The 19254-nt window shown below is 50.0% G+C and overlaps 1 protein-coding gene across 2 annotated transcripts; it reads right to left on the minus strand.

Annotated features, from left to right (window-relative positions):
- Positions 1 to 11642: 11642 nt before the first annotated feature.
- Positions 11643 to 18320, minus strand: TMX1 (thioredoxin related transmembrane protein 1). Of its 2 annotated transcripts, XR_009280201.1 has the most exons (9): positions 18152 to 18320; positions 17954 to 18069; positions 16936 to 16981; positions 16238 to 16366; positions 15317 to 15362; positions 15131 to 15232; positions 14776 to 14848; positions 14143 to 14417; positions 11643 to 12256 (listed from the first exon to the last, which is right to left on the minus strand). XR_009280201.1 is itself a non-coding variant. In XM_058860997.1 (8 exons), the coding sequence occupies exons 1-8, from the start codon at positions 18307 to 18309 to the stop codon at positions 14239 to 14241; spliced, it is 849 nt and encodes a 282-aa protein (XP_058716980.1). In that variant the 5' UTR covers positions 18310 to 18320; the 3' UTR covers positions 12614 to 14238. The 2 variants fall into 2 exon arrangements, 1 of the variants encoding a protein (XP_058716980.1); XM_058860997.1 differs by lacking the exon at positions 11643 to 12256 and having other exon boundaries at positions 12614 to 14417.
- Positions 18321 to 19254: the final 934 nt, after the last annotated feature.

A 19254-nucleotide genomic window follows, 5' to 3' on the forward strand; every position in this document is an offset into this window, starting at 1 on the left:
CGATGGATGGAATTAAAGGACACCAAGAGGTGCTGTCAGGACAAAACTTTCTGGCATGGAAAAGCTGGAAAGAGACTCACTGGAGCAGGCATCGACCCTGCTGTGCCTCTTCCCCTTCCCAGTGCACTCATCCTCCCTCATGCCCATGGCTGGTGCCTGCTCCCAACCCAGGAGCTGTGTCCTGGAATGGGGACAGGAGCTGTGTCCTGGAGGGGGGACAGGGACAGGAGCTGTGTCCTGGAGTGGGGACAGAAGCTGTGTCCTGGAGTGGGGACAGGAGCTGTGTCCTGGAGGAAGGACAGGAGCTGTGTCCTGGAGGAGGGGACAGGGACAGGAGCTGTGTCCTGGAGTGGGGACAGAAGCTGTGTCCTGGAGTGGGGACAGGAGCTGTGTCCTGGAGGAAGGACAGGAGCTGTGTCCTGGAGCAGGGACAGGAGCTGTGTCCTGGAGGAAGGACAGGAGCTGTGTCCTGGAGTGGGGACAGGGACAGGAGCTGTGTGCTGGAGAGGGGACAGGAGCTGTGTCCTGGAGTGGGGACAGGAGCTGTGTCCTGGAGAGGGGACAGGAGCTGTGTCCTGGAGTGGGGACAGGAGCTGTGTCCTGGAGGGGGGACAGGAGCTGTGCCCTGGAATGGGGACAGGAGCTGTGTCCTGGAACAGGGACAGGAGCTGTGTCCTGGAGGAGCTGTGTCCTGGAACAGGGACAGGAGCTGTGTCCTGGAACAGGGACAGGAGCTGTGTCCTGGAATGGGGACAGGAGCTGTGTCCTGGAGTGGGGACAGGAGCTGTGTCCTGTAGGAGGGGACAGGAGCTGTGTCCTGGAGTGGGGACAGGGACAGGAGCTGTGTCCTGGAGAGGGGACAGGAGCTGTGTCCTGGAGTGGGGACAGGGACAGGAGCTGTGTCCTGGAGTGGGGACAGGAGCTGTGTCCTGGAGAAGGGACAGGAGCTGTGTCCTGGAGTGGGGACAGGAGCTGTGTCCTGGAGGAAGGACAGGAGCTGTGTCCTGGAATGGGGACAGGGACAGGAGCTGTGTCCTGGAGTGGGCACAGGAGCTGTGTCCTGGAGCAGGGACAGGAGCTGTGTCCTGGAGTGGGGACAGGAGCTGTGTCCTGGAGGAAGGACAGGGACAGGAGCTGTGTCCTGGAGGAAGGACAGGAGCTGTGTCCTGGAGTGGGGACAGGGACAGGAGCTGTGTCCTGGAGAAGGGACAGGAGCTGTGTCCTGGAGTGGGGACAGGAGCTGTGTCCTGGAGGAAGGACAGGAGCTGTGTCCTGGAACAGGGACAGGAGCTGTGTCCTGGAATGGGGACAGGAGCTGTGTCCTGGAGGAAGGACAGGAGCTGTGTCCTGGAGTGGGGACAGGGACAGGAGCTGTGTCCTGGAGAAGGGACAGGAGCTGTGTCCTGGAGTGGGGACAGGAGCTGTGTCCTGGAGGAAGGACAGGAGCTGTGTCCTGGAGTGGGGACAGGGACAGGAGCTGTGTCCTGGAATGGGGACAGGAGCTGTGTCCTGAAGAAGGGACAGGAGCTGTGTCCTGGAGAGGGGACAGGAGCTGTGTCCTGGAATGGGGACAGGAGCTGTGTCCTGGAGGAAGGACAGGAGCTGTGTCCTGGAGTGGGGACACGAGCTGTGTCCTGGAGTGGGGACAGGGACAGGAGCTGTGTCCTGGAATGGGGACAGGGACAGGAGCTGTGTCCTGGAGGAAGGACAGGAGCTGTGTCCTGGAATGGGGACAGGGACAGGAGCTGTGTCCTGGAGGGGGGACAGGAGCTGTGTCCTGGAGAGGGGACAGGGACAGGAGCTGTGTCCTGGAATGGGGACAGGGGCAGGAGCTGTGTCCTGGAGGAAGGACAGGAGCTGTGTCCTGGAGAGGGGACAGGAGCTGTGTCCTGTAATGGGGACAGGAGCTGTGTCCTGGAGCGGGGACAGGAGCTGTGTCCTGGAGGAGGGACAGGAGCTGTGCCCTGGAGTGGGGACAGGCCCAGGAGCTGTCCCTGCCATGGAGCAGGTAACACCAACAGTGATCCTCTGCAACTGATGTGATCCACTCCTCTCCCAGGTGCTGGGATGCCTGCTTCATTCCCAGTTTCCCTGACCTGTTTCTCCTGGAGGACCCACAGCTCTCAGTGAAGTAGAAGCTCCCAAATCAAGGTCTGTGGGTGAAACCCCCCTCTCAGAGCCAAATCCCTTCCCTGCAGTGCTGCACGCAGTTCCCAGGGGCTCCTTCCACGCTCTTCGCTCAGGAAAAACCTCCTGCCACCATTATTCCCCTTCTTCTCACTGAAAGACTTAACTCCCTGTACAGCAGAGAAGATTTATTCCCTATATTCCGTGGGAGAGATTATCTCCAGCTGCTATTATTCCCTTATCAATAATTCACCATGCAGCCACACTCCGGCTCCGCGCGAGCAGCCGGGAGCGATCCCGGCTCCTCGGATAGCGCTGATGCTCCCAGCAAAGCTCAGCTCCACAAATGAGTCACATCCTCTGGAATCTTCTCCTTCCAGCCTCCTGTGGAGGGGAGCAGCTCCACGGAAAGGCTGCGAGAGCGTGGCGTCAAAATAAACAAATATGGGGGAGATAATTAAACTCTGTGTTTCTGTCTTAAGGGGAGGGGCTCATAAAAAGGGATTCTTCATCTGGAAAATCTGATAGAATGAGGTGATTGAAGGAGAAAAGCCGGTGTGGAGCTGTCTGTGAGCACAGAGCCGTGGTTGGGGTTCCCCCATTAGAAGAACGAGCTCGTTGCTGTTCCCGTTTATCTCCCACAGGAAAACGGCTGTGGCACAGAACTCAGGATTCAAACATCATCATTTCATGGGATTCATTCATCCCACACCAAGCACAAATGCCTCGTTTCCCCCTGGAGGGATGGGGATCATCGACCTCAGCACCACCAGCCTTCCTTGGCTGCCAGAGCTCCAGGTTAAGGGAGATTTATGGCTCAAGCGCCATCCGTGGCTAAATCTGGCACCGGGTGGGAGAGGAAAGATGATCTCCCCTTTTCCAGTTGTCACTGGGAAGTTCCAAAGCCACAGCTTGGATGAGGCATCTCGGATGTCCGAGACATCTGTGCAATCGTTAAGTGAACCTTAATGATTCACTTTGATCTTCCAGGCTGGCTTTGCTCTGGAGATCCTGTCAGGGAGCCAAGGGAAGCAGTGCTTGAGTGCTCTCTGATCCAGCCAGGTGGATCTGCCTCCCAGGGATTTATTGGCACATGGGAGAAATGGCTCCCATTTCTCTCTTTACCTGCAGGTTTCAATGTATTGCTTCACAAATCGCAGGATCCTGGAGTGAAGGGGGTTGGAAAGGACCTTAAATCCCATCCCATTCCACCCCTGCCATGGCAGGGACACCTCCCACTGTCCCAGGCTGCTCCAAACCCTCTCCAGCCTGGCCTGGGACACTCCCAGGGATCCAGGGGCAGCCACAGCTTCTCTGGGAACTCCATCCCAGCCAGGAATTCCTTCCCAATTTCCCATCCATCCCTGCCCTCTGGCAGTGGGAAACCATTCCCTGTGTCCCTGTGGGACAGCAGGATGCTCTCCAGAGGGGTTTGAGCAAGGCAGGGGACAAATGGCAGGAACTCAGAACTTTGGAGGAGGTCAGTGCCACCAGCCCACGTGGGTGAAGCTGAAGAAACAAAACCCAAAAAGTTGGATTTCATCTCTCCTCGAGGGGGCTGTGAGGGCTGGAGAGGGACTTTGGGCAGGGGCCTGGAGTGCCAGGACAAGAGACAACATCCTTAAGCCAGAGGAAGATGGATTTAACTGGATGTTAGGAAGAAACCCATAAGAAATTAAAGTTTCCAGCAGCTTTTCTTGAGGCTCCATTTGTGGCTGGGCTCGGATATGGCCGGACAGGCTGATCCAGAGGGAGATGCTGCAGCACCCAATGGAAGCAGGGGATGACAGAGATTCCAAGGCTAAAGCCGGTGTGACTGATGGGATGAATCCATCAGAGCTGTGCAGCTTCGGGAGAAGAGAGAAAAAAGAGAATAAAAATGAAGGCTTCGAGCTTTTAGCCCCTCCACTGAGAGGAAAGGCAGATCTGGGTGTTCCAATATAAAAATGAGTCCTGGAGAAGCCACGGAGATGCTCCAAGGGCTGGAGCCAGGCTGGGAGAGCTGGGAATGTTCACCTGGAGAGGAGAAGGATCCAGGGAGAGCTCAGAGCCCCTTGCAGGGCCTGAAGGGGCTCCAGGAGAGCTGGAGAGGGACTGGGGACAAGGGATGGAGGGACAGGACACAGGGAATGGCTCCCAGTGCCAGAGGGCAGGGATGGATGGGATAATGGGAATTGGGAATTCCTGGCTGGGAGGGTGGTGAGGGCTCCAACCTTCAGTGCTTTTCACATTTCAGGATAGCTGAGCTTTCCTGGATGGTCACACAGGGGGTGTGAGGGGGGACAGTGGCTCTGCCACACTCCAGGATGGAGGAAGGCTGGAGGAAGATTCTCTGGGATTTACCAGCTCTGTGGGAAGGTACTGAGGGAAAAACAGAGCAGGGGCAGCCCCTGGGGCCGGGCCAGGGCTGCTCCCTGTGTGGAATTGTGCCAGGTTTTCCTGCAGGTTCCTGGCAGAGGGTGGAACCAGCACGTTGTGAGTGCTGCAGCACTCGATGCCCAATCCCTCAGTGTGCTGATTCCAGCCCAAAACTTGGGAAATTATTTACCTGTGGGCTTCTTCCACCTCCTCCTGCATCCAAGGACCACGGGGATGCAGCTCTGTGGATGCTGGATACAGGCACGGAGCTCACCAGTGACACTTGGGGATGGCAGCACCTCCAGAATGGGCTTTCAAAAATCAAAATAAAATTTTAAAAAAATTAAAACCACCCGGTTAAATCAACTAAATACATATAAACCCCTGAAGAGATACCACTCCAAAACAGCAACCACCTCTCCCAAGCACAGCTCTCACCCCAGGGAGGGAGAAGTGCCAGAAATCACCTCGAAATCGCAGTTGATTCTCGGTGGAAGGAAATCAGCTGCTCTGCTGATAAGCAGCCACATATATCTCTAAGCTGGAGAGGTAGATCATTAAGGGGAAATGTTTAGAGAAATTAAATCCTTTTTTTTTGCTGCTTCTTATGCTAATAGGGAAAAGCAAGCTGATTTGCAGGAGGACAACATTTAGCAAAATCAAATTCATCAGCGTCCCCCATCTGTTCCCGTTCTCGTGCTGACTTCGTCAAAAATCAGCTTTCCTTCAACCAACACTCGCGTCACTCGGAGCCATTTCTGGGCAGATTTGTAAATAAACCACTTCTGCAAAGCCAGCCAGGCAAAAAAATATCCAGGGGAAAGGCCTGATAAATAGAAATACATGTTGGGATTGAAGGGATTGAGGAGCTGGCCAAGAGGCTGAAGGGACAGGGAATTTTAATCAGCCCAGCTGGGAAAATAACCCAGAGGCCACTGGAGGGTTAATGATAGCAGAGATGGGAAATCTCCAAAACAGGATCCTGCATTTCTGCCTCAGCTGCTGTTGTTGCTCCTGGATGGAGCAGGATCTGGAAACAGCTCCATGCTGGAGCTGCTCTGTGTGCAGGGACCAGCAGCTCCTCCTGCAGCTCATGGGGCTCTGGCAAGATCTCCTAAAATTGTCACAGAGTCACAGAAGAGAGTTAGGGAGTGTCCTGAGTTGGAAGGGAGCCACAAGGATCACCGAGTCCAGCTCCATGTCCTCCTGTTTGTTATGGGAATTGGGGCTAAACTGGTTTGTGGCATTGTTCTGCCTGTTCCCAGTTACTGGGGCATTGTGGAGAAGGTTTTATCTCAAAGCTCAGCAATGAGGGATTTCACGGAGTCACAGAACTTTTGGGATTGGAAGGGACCTTAAAGAACCTCCAGTGCCACCCCTGTCATGCCCAGGGATGCTTTCCACTATCCCAGGCTGATCCAAACCCTGTCCAGCCTGGCCTTGGACTCCTCCAGGGATCCAGGGGCAGCCACAGCTGCTCTGGGCACCCTGTGCCAGGGCCTGCCCTCCCTCCCAGCCAGGAATTCCTTCCCAATATCCAACCTACATCTACCCTTCTCCAGCTTAAAGTGCTTCTCCCTTGTCCTTTCCCTCCATGCTTTGTCCCAAGTCCATCTCCAGCTCTCTTGGGACCCCTTTAGGCACTGGAAGGATTTTAAGGCCTCCCTGGATCCTTCCCCTCTCCAGGCTGAACACCAAAATTAAGTCCCAAGGCTGCCATCCCATATCCTCCTTCCAGGGCAGGATTATTCCCTGTGCTCCCACATTCCATTTATTTGCCAGTCTGACCCACGCAGGCATTTCCAGCAGCTGCAGCTCCAAGGTGGGCACATTCCCCTGGATCACAGGTGGCACAGGCCAGGTGGCACCAGGTCTTTGTGGCCCCCCAGGACACGGAGCAGCAGAGCCCAGCCCTGCTGGCAGCTCCGGCGGGGATCGCGCTGGGACACGCACGGAGGATTTGGCTCCCGGCGCCGCAGCAAATGGAGGGGAAAACTCCCTGATGTGCTGCCCTGAAGAGAAAACTGGTTTTTTATGTTCATTCACAGGGCAGGGAATCCAGAGGTCTGCAGCTGCAGCACAGGCAGAGCCCCAGGGCAGGATTGGGCTCTGCTCACCACCTGCCCATTCCAGAGCCTTCCTTCCCCTCCGAGCGCTGCTCTGCCACAATTCCAGCGAGGAGCCCTGGCAGAGCAGCCCAGCTCTCCCTGGAGCAGCCAAAACGCTGCTCCTGCCCTGGAATTCTCCCATCTCCTGCCCCCCAGAGCCAGCAGCAGCAGCCTGCTGCCTTCCCAGGCTCCCTTCTCCGCTGGCTCCCTCCTCCTGGCCCAGCACGATCGGCGGTGGGAAGAGTCAGAAGGAGCAGGACAGAACTGGGCAAGGGAAATCCCAGCAGGTTTTGAGGATACACCCATGGATGACCATGGAAGACAGCTCAGGACAGCTTCCATGGAATCCTGGAACTGCTGAGGTTGGAAAAGCCCTCTAAGACCAAACTGCTCCCCCAGCACTGCCAGGGCCACCTCTGTCCCCAAGTGCCACATCCACAAGGCTTTTAAATCCCTCCAGGGATGGGGACTCCTGGAAAAGGATGGGGACTCAGGAAAGGGATGGATCAGGAAAGAAGGGAAGGATCAGGAAAGAAAGGAAGGATCAGGAAAGAAGGGAAGGATCGGGAGAGAAGGGATGGATCGGGAGAGAAGGGATGGATCAGGAAAGGGATGGATCAGGAAAGAAGGGAAGGATCAGGAAAGGGATGGATCAGGAAAGGGATGGATCTGGAAAGAGATGGATCTGGAAAGGGATGGATCGGGAAAGGGATGGATCCGGAAAGGGATGGATCACCCTCGCTGCGGGCTCTGACAAGTGATGCTTCAACCTTGACAGCTCCCTGGGCAGTTCCAACACTTCATCATCCTCTTTCACGAAGAAATTCTTCCTGATGTCCAACCTGAGCCTCCCCTGGCATGACTTGAAGCCGTTTCCTCTCCTCCTGTCCCAGTTCTCTGGGAGCAGAGCCCGAATCCCACCTGGCTGTCCCCTCCTGTCATTGTGGAGAGCCTCTCCTCAGCCTCCCAATGTCTCACTCTTCACTGCCAGGCTTGGAAATCCAAGTGATGATCTCAATCCACACAAAATAAATCCATCTGTGGAAAGCCCAGTGCAGGAGCTGGAGATTTCCCTGTTCCAAACCCCATCCCGCTGCCCTTCCTCTGGCCCAGCCTTAATTATTCATTTCCTGACATCCTCTCGTTCAGAAAATTCTCACCAATCCATCAATCCTGCTTTTTCCATTTGTTTGCTCCACGCCACTGAGGGCATCCACAGGGTCAGGTGACACAGCTGAAAATATTTACATTTCCTGCTTTTAACGTCCTCTTTAAAGCCACGAATTAACTTCAGGTGACTCCTGTGAAGTGAAAATTCCTTCAGGGAAGCACAGCAATCCTCCTGTAGCATCTCCACGTTGCCACCACGTGGTCGGATGGTTCCTTTCTCTTCCTCTGGCCTCACCTCTTCCACAACTCCCTGGAAGTTGGAGCAGCCCTTTAGGAAACGAGCTCCAAAACTCTTTTAAAAATATTTTTAAAAATAAAAATAAATTGCATTTAAGCGCAGCAGGCTGGAGCAGCGTGAGGAGCATTAACCATTAGTGCTAATTATGCTAAACTCCTAATTATCCTAAACAAAAGCAAAGAGCGATGTCCCGGAGCCCCACCTGCACATTCCCCACCCTGACCCGCAGCCAAATCCAGCCCCGATTTCTCCAGGCTCCACCCGGCTTCTCCCTTTCCTGGGCGTGCAGGAGACAAACGAGGCATCCACAGGAGGGATTTCAAGGAGGAAATCTTGGGAAAATAGGGATTCCAAAGGTTTCCTGATGGAGTTCCTGCCGAGGGGCTCCCTCCCAGCGAGGTCTCACTACACCACCCCATGGTGGATGGAGTTTCAGTCCTGGCTGCAGAATTCCAGAGGAGCATCCCAACTCTTCCCTGGGGCCAGCAGCTCCTGGCAGGGTTTGTTGGTGCCTCTCCTGCTGAAGAAAACAGGAGGAAAACTCCAGGGAAAGCTCAGATCCCAGGAAGAGGGGATTTGGCTCCAGTGATCGCTGCCCAAGGCGCTGACAAGGGGATGGATCAGGAAAGGGATGGGTCAGGAAAGGGACAGAGCGGGAAAGGGATGGGTCAGGAGAGAAGGGATGGATTGGAAGAGAAGGGATGGGTTGGGAAAGGGAAGGATGGGGAAAGAAGGGATGGATGGGGAAAGGGATGGATCAGGAAGGAAGGGATGGATTGGGAAAGGGATGGATCAGGAAAGGGATGGATCAGGGAACAGGATGGATGGGGAAAGGGATGGATCAGGAAGGAAGGGATGGATCAGGAAAGGGATGGATGGGGAATGGATGGATTGGGAAAGGGATGGATCAGGAAAGAAGGGATGGATCGGGAATGGGATAGATGGGGAAAGGGATGGATAGGGAAAGAAGGGATGGATAGGGAAAGAAGAGATGGATTGGGAGAGAAGGGACAGATCGGGAAAGGGATGGATCAGGAAAAGGATGGATGGGGAAAGGGATGGATCAGGAAGGAAGGGATGGATCAGGAAGGAAGGGATGGATCAGGAAAGGGACGGATTGGAAAAGGGATGGGGAAAGGGACGGATCAGGAAGGAAGGGATGGATTGGGAAAGGGATGGATCAGGAAAGGGATGGATCAGGGAACAGGATGGATGGGGAAAGGGATGGATCAGGAAGGAAGGGATGGATCAGGAAAGGGATGGATGGGGAATGGATGGATTGGGAAAGGGATGGATCAGGAAAGAAGGGATGGATCGGGAATGGGATAGATGGGGAAAGGGATGGATAGGGAAAGAAGGGATGGATAGGGAAAGAAGAGATGGATTGGGAGAGAAGGGACAGATCGGGAAAGGGATGGATCAGGAAAAGGATGGATGGGGAAAGGGATGGATCAGGAAGGAAGGGATGGATCAGGAAGGAAGGGATGGATCAGGAAAGGGACGGATTGGAAAAGGGATGGGGAAAGGGACGGATCAGGAAAGGGATGGATCGGGACAGGGATGGATTGGGAAAGGGATGGATGGGGAAAGGGATGGATCAGGAAAGGGATGGATCGGGAAAGGGATGGATCGGGACAGGGATGGATCAGGAAAGGGACGGATTGGGAAAGGGATGGATCAGGAAAGGGATGCATCACCCTCGCTGCGGGCTCTGACAAGCGATGCTTCAACCTTGACAGCTCCCTCAGCAAATTGTCACCACAGCCATCAACCAGCCTGAGCTAAAAACACCGGGATTACACCCAGAGCGTCCTCCCTGAAGAATTCCTGAGATTTCAGGAATGTTTGGCTTTTCCTCACGCAGGGATTTCATTGAGCGGCTCTGGAGTTGTGGCATCGCCGCTCCCAGCAGATCCTGCAGCATCTCAAAGATGTTGGGAATTCTGGAGACGGGCACATGTGGGCAGGTGGGGGATCATTCCTGTTCCTGGGAACACACAGAGCCCACAGAGAAACCTGTGGAATTCTGAGGAAAGGAAGGAGGGATCTGTATAAAACCACACTTCAAATACTTCCCAAATATTTGACAAGAAAAGGAGGAAGAGGGAGAAATGGCTACATATCCATTTATCCCAGAAATCTTTCCTCTGAACATGCCTTTTCCTTGATTCCTGATACATCCACATGCCAAGGAATTTCAAGGGAAATTCAGAGAGAATCTTCCTGAGGAATCAGCAGTCACACAAAAAAGGGGGGAAAAAAAGGGCATTGAGGTCCAGGCTCAGCAGAAGAGAAAGACTCTGGAAGGAAAAGCACAGCTGAGAAAAATATCATCTTTAATATTAAATATTTAATATTATTATTATTTAATAAATTATTTAATAAATAATTGAATTGATGGTTTCTCATTTTGCACTTTAAAATTCCTGGACAGAGACCTGATTTGATTTTAAAAAATAACTTTTATAGACACGGATTTCAGAGGTGCTTTTTGCCCCCTCTGGTGTTCACAGGGATTTCAGAACCTGCCCTCACTTCAAGGACATCGCTCACACAATCAAACCCCTCCTGCCCAGGATTCCTCCTGGGGTTTTTTTGGGAACCCAGCAGAATTCCAAGGACCTAAAATTTGTCCTTTTGGATCTGCCTTGCAGTGAAAGGGAATTTCTGTAAGCGAATGGAAGTGAAATTTGTGGCTGGGAAGTTTCAAGCAGGGAAAAGGGAGGGTTCAGGCAGAATCTCTTCTAGAAAGTCACAGGATTAATCAAGGTAGGGAGTTTGAAATGTAAAGAAAAGCTGCTCCAAGAGTGGGGAATCAGCTGTGGAATAAACCCAGGGAAGGGCCAAAGGTGATCTTGTCCAAGAACTTTGCAGGAGGCACAATTCCCCCTACTTAAAGCAAAGAAATCTTAAAATTGAGATTGAATTTGGTGTTTCTAAATACTAAATTCTAAATGTTGCTAAATACTGAAATTTCTCCTTCCCCATCAATCACTGTCACAACTGAAATCACCGATTTCCAACCCAACCTTTGGCAAACACCAACTGCCAATAATTCCCAGACTTTTCTTTCCCATCAGACCCTTCCCAACCTTTTTAGTATCTACAAATATTTCAGTTTTGACTTTTCCCTTGGTTTTTTCTTTTCCCTTCTGCAATTATTTCCTGTTGGATGTAACACTCTGAGTGGAAGAGGAGGGGAGTGGGGTTTGTGTGAGCATTCCCTGGGTGAGTGTGGAATTCTCAATTCCTGTCAGGGAGGAGCTACGAGCATTATTATTTCCAGAAAATTCCAGCAGTTGTCTGAGCATTCCTCCTCTGGATTTGTCTCCTCCCCAAGAGCTGCCACAAGTTGGAATTAAACTTCCCACTCCAAGATTAATCCCCCAGAGTTGATCCCTTCGTGGATGCAGCGTGGGAGGGCCAGGGGAGGGGCCCATCTGCAGCTCCCTCGCACGCGTTTCACGCCACCACAGAAAAGAGTCGCCAAAAAAATGAATTTTAAACAGCATTTGTCAACTCCAGCCTACATTTCTTGCTACACAAAACTATATTTTATTATCATTTCTGGCTAAGCCTTGCATGAGTGAAAGCTCCTTCCCAAACTATTGGAACCAAATGAGGTACCCAAGCCAGTCTTGACTAAAAAAATCACTCAGTGCAGCTTTACTTTGGATTATTATTCAAACCTGATTTTTTAAAATAACATTTTTTAGCTTCAGGGTTACAGTTTTCATCCATGGAAGCAGCTGTTTCATCACTAAGCAGCAAGAACCTGACCAAAACAAAAAAACCCAGAAAGACACAAAGACAGGAATCCAAAGCTGGTGGTTATTTTTTTACTCAAAGATTCTCTGAAAAAAACAAAATTATTGTTACAAGTCATTAATTCTTTTTGGAATGAAACAGGCCTGGTTCAGGTGATATGGAAAGGGCAGTCTGCTTTTTTACAAAACTGATATTCAAGCAACATCAAAACACACAAAGGCTCTTCCACTCAGGTTGCATCGCTCAGCCTCGGTGAACATCTTTGGAACAGAGATTTTTTTAAAACAAAAAAAAAAATAACCCAAAGAACTGAAATACTCACGGGACAAAACCATAATATGATGCAAAATACGAAGGGTGAGATTAGCAGAGATCAGCACAGGCTGCCTGTGGGCAATGCAAGCAGGAGTTACACACAGGGATTCCAGCAGCTGGGAACAGTCACCCCTACGAGGCAGGATTGGGATTTGGTTCTGTGCACGGAGAACTGAGCAGCAGGCAGAGAGAAAAAAAAAAAGTAAATTAATGCTGGAAGTTCTTGTCCAAGCAGGAGCTCACAAGTTCAGCACAACAAAGGAAAGGTTGGGTGGGTTTTTCTTTTTTAAAATGAGAAGTTAGCCAAAAGTCAGCAGGGTGTCCTCTCTGTATGGCACCAAGCTTGGTTGGAAACAAAAAATTAGAAACCTCTGAGCTTAGAAAAGCTAAATTTCAATATATCCCAAGTGCAGTGAGCAGAGTTCAGCTCTGAAAACAATTCAATAGTTTCTCCTACCAGCTACAACATTTCTGTCTTCTCAAACCCTCTCCAAACTGAAAAAAGATCACTGATCAAAGACAGCACTACTCCTTGTCCTCAGTATTTATTTATTTATTGCTTTATTAGAGTGACAAAGGCTGAGAAATGGAAACTTTTAGAGAATTTAAGGCAATTCCACAAAATCGACACCTTAAGGGCAATTCTGGCACACAGTGGTCTTCATTCCAACACCAGGAGAGGTTTTAGCTTTAAAAAAGGACAGGTAAACTCAGATTTTAGCCAAAAAGAGCCTTTCAAACATCAGTTTATCTTTCTAACACACAGAATTTCAGTCAAGTCATTCCAGAGCACCAATGTAGAGAAAAACAAAAAAAAAGAGGGAAGAAGTCAGATGAACAATTGAAAAAAAAGCCACTAAATAACTACAAATAAAAAATAAACAGTAAAATAACCTAAATAACTACAAATAAAAGCTAAAACCCCACAAAGCTAAACAAACAAAAATATCAGAAACAGGCTTGTCAAAAAAATCTAAATGTGCTCAGTATCAGGCTCATCCTTCCCTTGCAAAAACTTTGATATTTAATTAAAATAATATAGAAAACTCTTTACAACATTGGTCCAATGGGCATGTGCATTCTTTTTATTTCTATACAGAGTGAAAACAAACACCATACAGACAGGAGTAAATTCATTTTTTTATAAAAAAAAAAAATAAGAAAAAAATCCAGGTTTAATGTTCCAAAATGATTTTGTGAAAACAGGGGGGGGAAATAATATAGAAATAGAGTTATTTTAGCTTCAGGCCAGGTACAGCCTGCATGGATTTGCAGCAAGATTTGACTAAGAAATGATGGATTAAAAGCAAGCAGAGTCCTGCTGGCATCCAGGAGGAGGAATGGAGAGGATTTGCACAGAGAAATCTGTGTGTAAACTATTCCCACGTGGAGTCACTGACACAGACAAGACTTCAAGGTGCTGCTTGTCACTTGTTCCTAGAGAAAAACTACTTTGCCAAGAAGCTCACAGAGTTTTCTACAGCTTTTTCTGGAAGAAATCGATGCAGGCAGCAGGGTTCTGGTCAGCCAGAGGATCCTTCTGCAGAGTGCTTGTGCTAAATTCCATCAGCTCTTTGTAAGAAAAAAGGTTTGGGGGGGGGGGGTTTTGTAGCACTCATTGTCATAGCAAAAAGCAGTTTCTGTCATGTAAAAAGCCTGAACTAAAGGAATTTTAGTTCCATAACTAAAGGAACTTTTTTTCCCTCAGCATTTCTTCAGGGCACAGCTAGAGAGGTTTATACTGAAAACCAGTATAAGAACAAGGAACCCTTTTGGGAGGTTTCACCAAATGCCAGGTGAGTGCATTTTCCTTGCTAATGCTCCCTAATGCAAGAATGACTCTGGTTTACATTCTCTTCCAAATAAACCCGAGGGAACAAATCATTCCAGAAGCCACAGCAATTATTCCTTGGCACTTCTCTGCACACAGACAGGAGAAGTTCCAGCCACTTGCAACAGCAAGCTTTCCTTTGGAATACCTGATGCCTTTTTAAATTTTTTTTAAAATTTTTTTTTCATGATTATTTCCTCCGAATTCACGAAATGCAGCAAGATTACCAAGCCAGGAGTCATTTCTTCTCTTCAAGCTGAAGGATTTGACACTGATCTCCCTTTGAGTGGCTGACTCAAACACTAATCCTGATGCAAATGCAGCTAGGATTTCTCCAGAGGAGCAGCACTGGGCACTGCACGCTGCCGGACACCGCTTGGTGACGAGTCTCTCTTGCTCCTCCCCTTCCCCTTTGTTTCATCATCTGAGATATTTCCCTCATCTCCTTCTTGCTCTTCATACCTATTTTTCAGCAGATGAGCTGACTCTGGACCTTTTTTACCTCAAGGAGAAAGGAAAAATACAGAAATAAATACCATTCCCAAGTAAAATCCACTTTTTTTAACATCACAGGCAAGCACAGCAACACTGAGAGCTCCACTCAATTTTCTCTCGCTGCCCATGTGGAATTTCATGTCTTGCAGGTAGGAAAATGCTCTCAAAATTTTTTCTATCCCTAAAACCAGTTTTAAATAGAAAATCCCAACCCACTACAAACCCTAAGGGTGAGGCATCGATCCCAAATGCAAAGTTCTACACTCCACATCACATCCTGCAGACACCAGGATTTCTTTCATATTTTCTATCAATGAGATTTACCAAAAAAGCTTGACTGAATTAGGAGTTTGCTGTGGGCTTACTTGACTGGGGCTGGAACTGTGCTAGTTTGTGCCTTTTGGAGGGACAGATGCAGTCTGCCAGGAACACCATCATCTGAAACCAAAGAAACCCAAGGTGACTTTCCCAAACATTCTGCACATTGGAATCGTTTAGGCTGGAGAAGACTTTTAAGATCAAGTCTTACCATTTATCCTCTGGTGGATCCTATCCAGCCCCACACCTGGTTGTGACCATTTTCCCTTGGATTATGGGGGTTCCATCCTGCTCCCCATCCCTGTGCTCCAGCTCAGGGTACCCCAAAACCCCACCCCAAAACAGAGGTGGAGGCAGCACGAGTGTAACAAAGCCCCAATCAGCCCCAAAGATTTCACTTACAAGTCCCAGGACCATTCCTAAGAAGAGAGTTGCCAATCCAAAAACAGCGTAGGAGCCCCAGACTGGTATTCCGAGGTTTTCTGTTAAATAGCCATGGCCATGCTGGAACAGAAGACAAGAGAATCATTTCAGGAAGAGCTGAATTTCATATTGAGGGTAAAATGAAGCAGAGATAGAAGCAAATACCCTGATCCACATGGACAACTTGAACAACGCTGACATGCTGCTCATCCTGAAACAAAGCAGAGGAGAGGAACTGAGAACACTTTAAAATCAGCCTCAAACCTGTGTGAAACAACCTCAGCTCATACACAGACAGCTACAAATCCCCAAATTTCTTTAACTTGCATCTGCTGACACGTGAATTTCAAATTCTGTTCTATCTTGATCAATGGTCTGTGGGAAGCCAGCTGGAACTCCAGTCAAGATATTAAGAAAGAAGCACCAGGAGGTTTTATTCAAACAAAAAATTAAACTATTAAAAGAAAATCAGATTATAAGACCTGAGAGATCTTCAGACACTTAAGTTTGGTGTCTGAATACAGAAAATAAGAGAGAAGTTGTTAATGCAAAGTTCATATCCAGTTTCACACATTCCTTGGGGTGGGATAATTCTTTGTAAGAGAACCAACCTCACAGCCAGGAATTCCTTCCACATATCAAACCTAAATCTCCCTTCTGACACTTTGAACCCATTCCCCTTTTTCCTGTCAGCTCCTGATGGAGAATCCCTCTGTGATTGCCTTGTAGACCCCTCCAGACAGTGGAAGAAATTTCCTAGAATTTAACTGGGCAAAACCACCTCAGTGCCACAGTGAAACCAAACAACTTCAAGGGTCAGCAAGGCACCCACAGAAGTTTAGGAAACAATGCAGTCACCAGCAACCTCCTCAAGCAAACCTTGCTGGGGACATCTCTGCTGTGGTGACAATGCTCAGGTCACCTGTGCTATGGTGACAACCCTCCCACAGCAGAGGAAGAATTAGGACACCCACCCACCCACCCCGTTCACACAGCTCCTGCCCACACAGAGCTGGGAACAGGGAGCAGGACACACCTCAGGACATCTGATAATAAATTCTTACAAAAAAACAACCCAAAACTTACAGGAAAGAGGAAGGACCAAACCAGGAGGACACTGGTTCAATGGATTTCCATTCCTTGTCACTGATGAAATTAATGAAGGCAGCTTTAGTCCTTGATCCCTGGTATCTCCTGAACTCTCCATCTTTGCAGCTGCAAAACAACAACAACAAAATCCTTTTATTTTGTATGATCCAAGCACCAAGTGCAGCATTTTTTTCCATCCAACAAATCCCCTCCCATCACCTTGTCTATTTTTCACACATTTAGCTTTTCAGTGGTAATTTTTTTTAGCTGATATTGCCTCTAAAAAATATTTTCCAAACACCTGGACTAACTCCAAGTTATTTCCAGAACACTGACTCCATGAATACCTTGGATAGCTTTAAGCCATGATTCCATATTAAAAAAAACAAATAAATAAAAGAAAGATAATGATCTTCCTAAAGCCCTTGCCACACACCTGCACTGAAGATCAACCTACAGAGAAACGATTGCAAAACAGAAACACCCATGAAAAGGCAGAATAAATAAGGCCTGAAGGGAAAGGAAAAGAAATCATCAGGCAGCTGAAGGTCACAGTGGGTGAGACAGTGGCTGTGTCAGTGAAAAGTAGCTCCCATTCTTAAAGAGCATAATAAATCTCATTTATTTGTCCTAAAAAAAGAGGGAAAAAATGCCCACTCTCACCCCCAAAAACCCCTGCTGTCATGCAGACTTACTGATAGATGGTAGGGAGGGCTGTGATGATAAATCGTCCACTTAACCCTGTAAGAAAAGTTATTTTGAGAGTATTTTGAGTATTTTGATGGGAAAAAAAAAAAAAGGCAAGAAATGCTGTAACACCCCAAAATACAATGTCAGGCCTAGGTATCACTCTTTCAATGCAATCCAACACAACCTTGTGCATGTCAAAGCAGCACACTCTAAAAAAAGTGTGGACAAAGAGCAAGGAAGTTTATCCATGGGGAAAATGAGATATCAGGGATAACTGCTCTGTTCTGGCTGTAGCTCTTCAGAGGGACACACTCTCCTTTCACACACATGACCTGCAGCCTCCAGAAAGTCTGAAGAAAATAATCCAAGTGAGGCAAGTTTCAAAAGTGACGTGACTCTGAAGAAAGAGTTCAGCACGGGGAAAGCCAGGTTTGCAAATCCCACACAGACTAAAGACTCTCAGGAGAGGGAGAGCAACCCAAGGAAGGACTGGAATGGCAAGGGTGAAACATTGTTTTTAGCTTAAAAACTATGGCCAAAAATCTCCTTGAAATCCTGCTCTGGAGAAAACCTCTAATTCATTTTCTCTATTATAGTCTATCCATTTTATTTATTCAATGATATTTATTTTATCTACTAGCTGACAGTCTCCTCCCTGTGAGGAGAGCTGGAGGTTCCTGTGAGGTTCCCAGAGAAGCTGTGGCTGCTCCTGGATCCCTGCAATGTCCAAGGCCAGGCTGGACAGGGCTTGGAGCCACCTGGGATAATGGAAGGTGTGGAAGGGGGTGGAATGGGCTGATCTTTAAAGTCCCTCCCAACCAAAACATTCTGGGATTCCATTAAGCAATATTAGGGCGTTTAGTCACACAGCAATGTGTGTTTGGTAGGGACGATTAAAACGCTTTCATTTATCCTTATTAATTCTGCTTGCCTCCCACAAACACACATTGGAGATGAGCATCCCCCAAATCCCTCAGCTCCCCAGATCCCGGAGGGTTCAGGAGCCCTTTCCAGCCCTCTCACCCGGCTGCTCCGTGACATCCACTTTGGCCACGTTCACCCCCAGGTCCTCTCCCCACTCGGCGAACTTCTCCCACTCGGGCTGCAGGTTCTCGCAGGCGGGACACCAGGGCGCGTAGCTGTGGGAGCAGCACAGCGCTGTCACCACACACCCCACACGAACCCCCCCCGAGCAGCCCGAGCTCGCCTCTCCCCACTCACAACTCCACCATCCACTCGTCCTGCAGCAGCTCCTGCCACATCCCGTCCGACAGCACCTTCACGGGGCTCGGCTTGCCCCGGGCAGCGGCCGCCAGCGCCAGGCACAGCAGAGCGCAGAGCGGAGCCCTCAGCAGCGGAGCCCTCAGCGGTGCCGCCATTTTGCCCCCCCCCTCCGTCCCCCTCCCCTTCCGCCTTCCCGCCGCGTCATGGCCGGGCCCGCCCTCAGGGCAGCGCGGGGAGGCGGGATCGGGGAATCCTGGAATGGTTGGCATTGGAAGGGATTTTAAATCCCGGCTCGTTCCACCCCCTGCCATGGGCAGGCACACCTTGTGCGGGGCGCTCCAAGGTTCGTCCAACCTGGCTTTGGACGCTCCCAGGGATCAGGCACCCACGGGTGGTTGGGCAACCTGTGCCAGGGCCTCACCGCTCTCACAGGGAAGGATTTCTTCCATATATCCTAAATTTCCCTTCTTTCACTTTGCACCTATTGCTGCTTACCACAGAATCGCTGAGGTTGGGAAAGGGCTCCGTGATCATTGAGCCCAAGCTGTGCCCGCTGGCCGCCTTGTCACCCAGCCCGGAGCACTGAGAGCCGCGTCCAGGGATGGGGGCTCCAGCATTCCCTGATCAGCCCCTTCTCATGCTTGGCAACCCTTCCTTATTCCAACCAAATTCTTCCTTATATTCAATGTAAGCCTTCTTCGGTTCAAATTTGGCTGTTCCCTCTCCTCCTGTCCCTGTTCCCTGCCAGCAGAGCCCGACCCCCCCGGCTGTCCCCTCCTGCCAGGGACTTGTGCAGAGCCACAAGGGCCCCCTGAGCCTCCTTTGCTCCAGGCTCAGCCCCTTCCCAGCTCCCTCAGCAATTCTCCAGCCCCTTCCCAGCTCCCTCAGCAATTCTCCAGCCCCTTCCCAGCTCCCTCAGCAATTCTCCAGCCCCTTCCCAGCTCCCTCAGCAATTCTCCAGCCCCTTCCCAGCTCCCTCAGCAATTCTCCAGCCCCTTCCCAGCTCCCTCAGCAATTCTCCAGCCCCTTCCCAGCTCCCTCAGCAATTCTCCAGCCCCTTCCCAGCTCCCTCAGCCTCTCCTGGGGCTCCAGACCCTTCC

This window comes from Poecile atricapillus, chromosome 1 (assembly GCF_030490865.1).
Source record: "Poecile atricapillus isolate bPoeAtr1 chromosome 1, bPoeAtr1.hap1, whole genome shotgun sequence".
In the NCBI taxonomy this organism is placed as follows: Eukaryota; Metazoa; Chordata; class Aves; order Passeriformes; family Paridae; genus Poecile; species Poecile atricapillus.

Excerpts from the sequence above, each read along its gene's own strand:
- TMX1 (XM_058860997.1), bottom strand. The coding sequence starts at position 18,309 with ATGGCGGCACCGCTGAGGGCTCCGCTGCTGAGGGCTCCGCTCTGCGCT. Across the intron at positions 15,363-16,237 it reads TTTGGTCCTTCCTCTTTCCT|GATGAGCAGCATGTCAGCGT; the intron begins GTAAGTTTTGGG and ends GCTTTGTTTCAG. Across the intron at positions 14,849-15,130 it reads TAGGAATGGTCCTGGGACTT|ATGATGGTGTTCCTGGCAGA; the intron begins GTAAGTGAAATC and ends CTTTGGTTTCAG.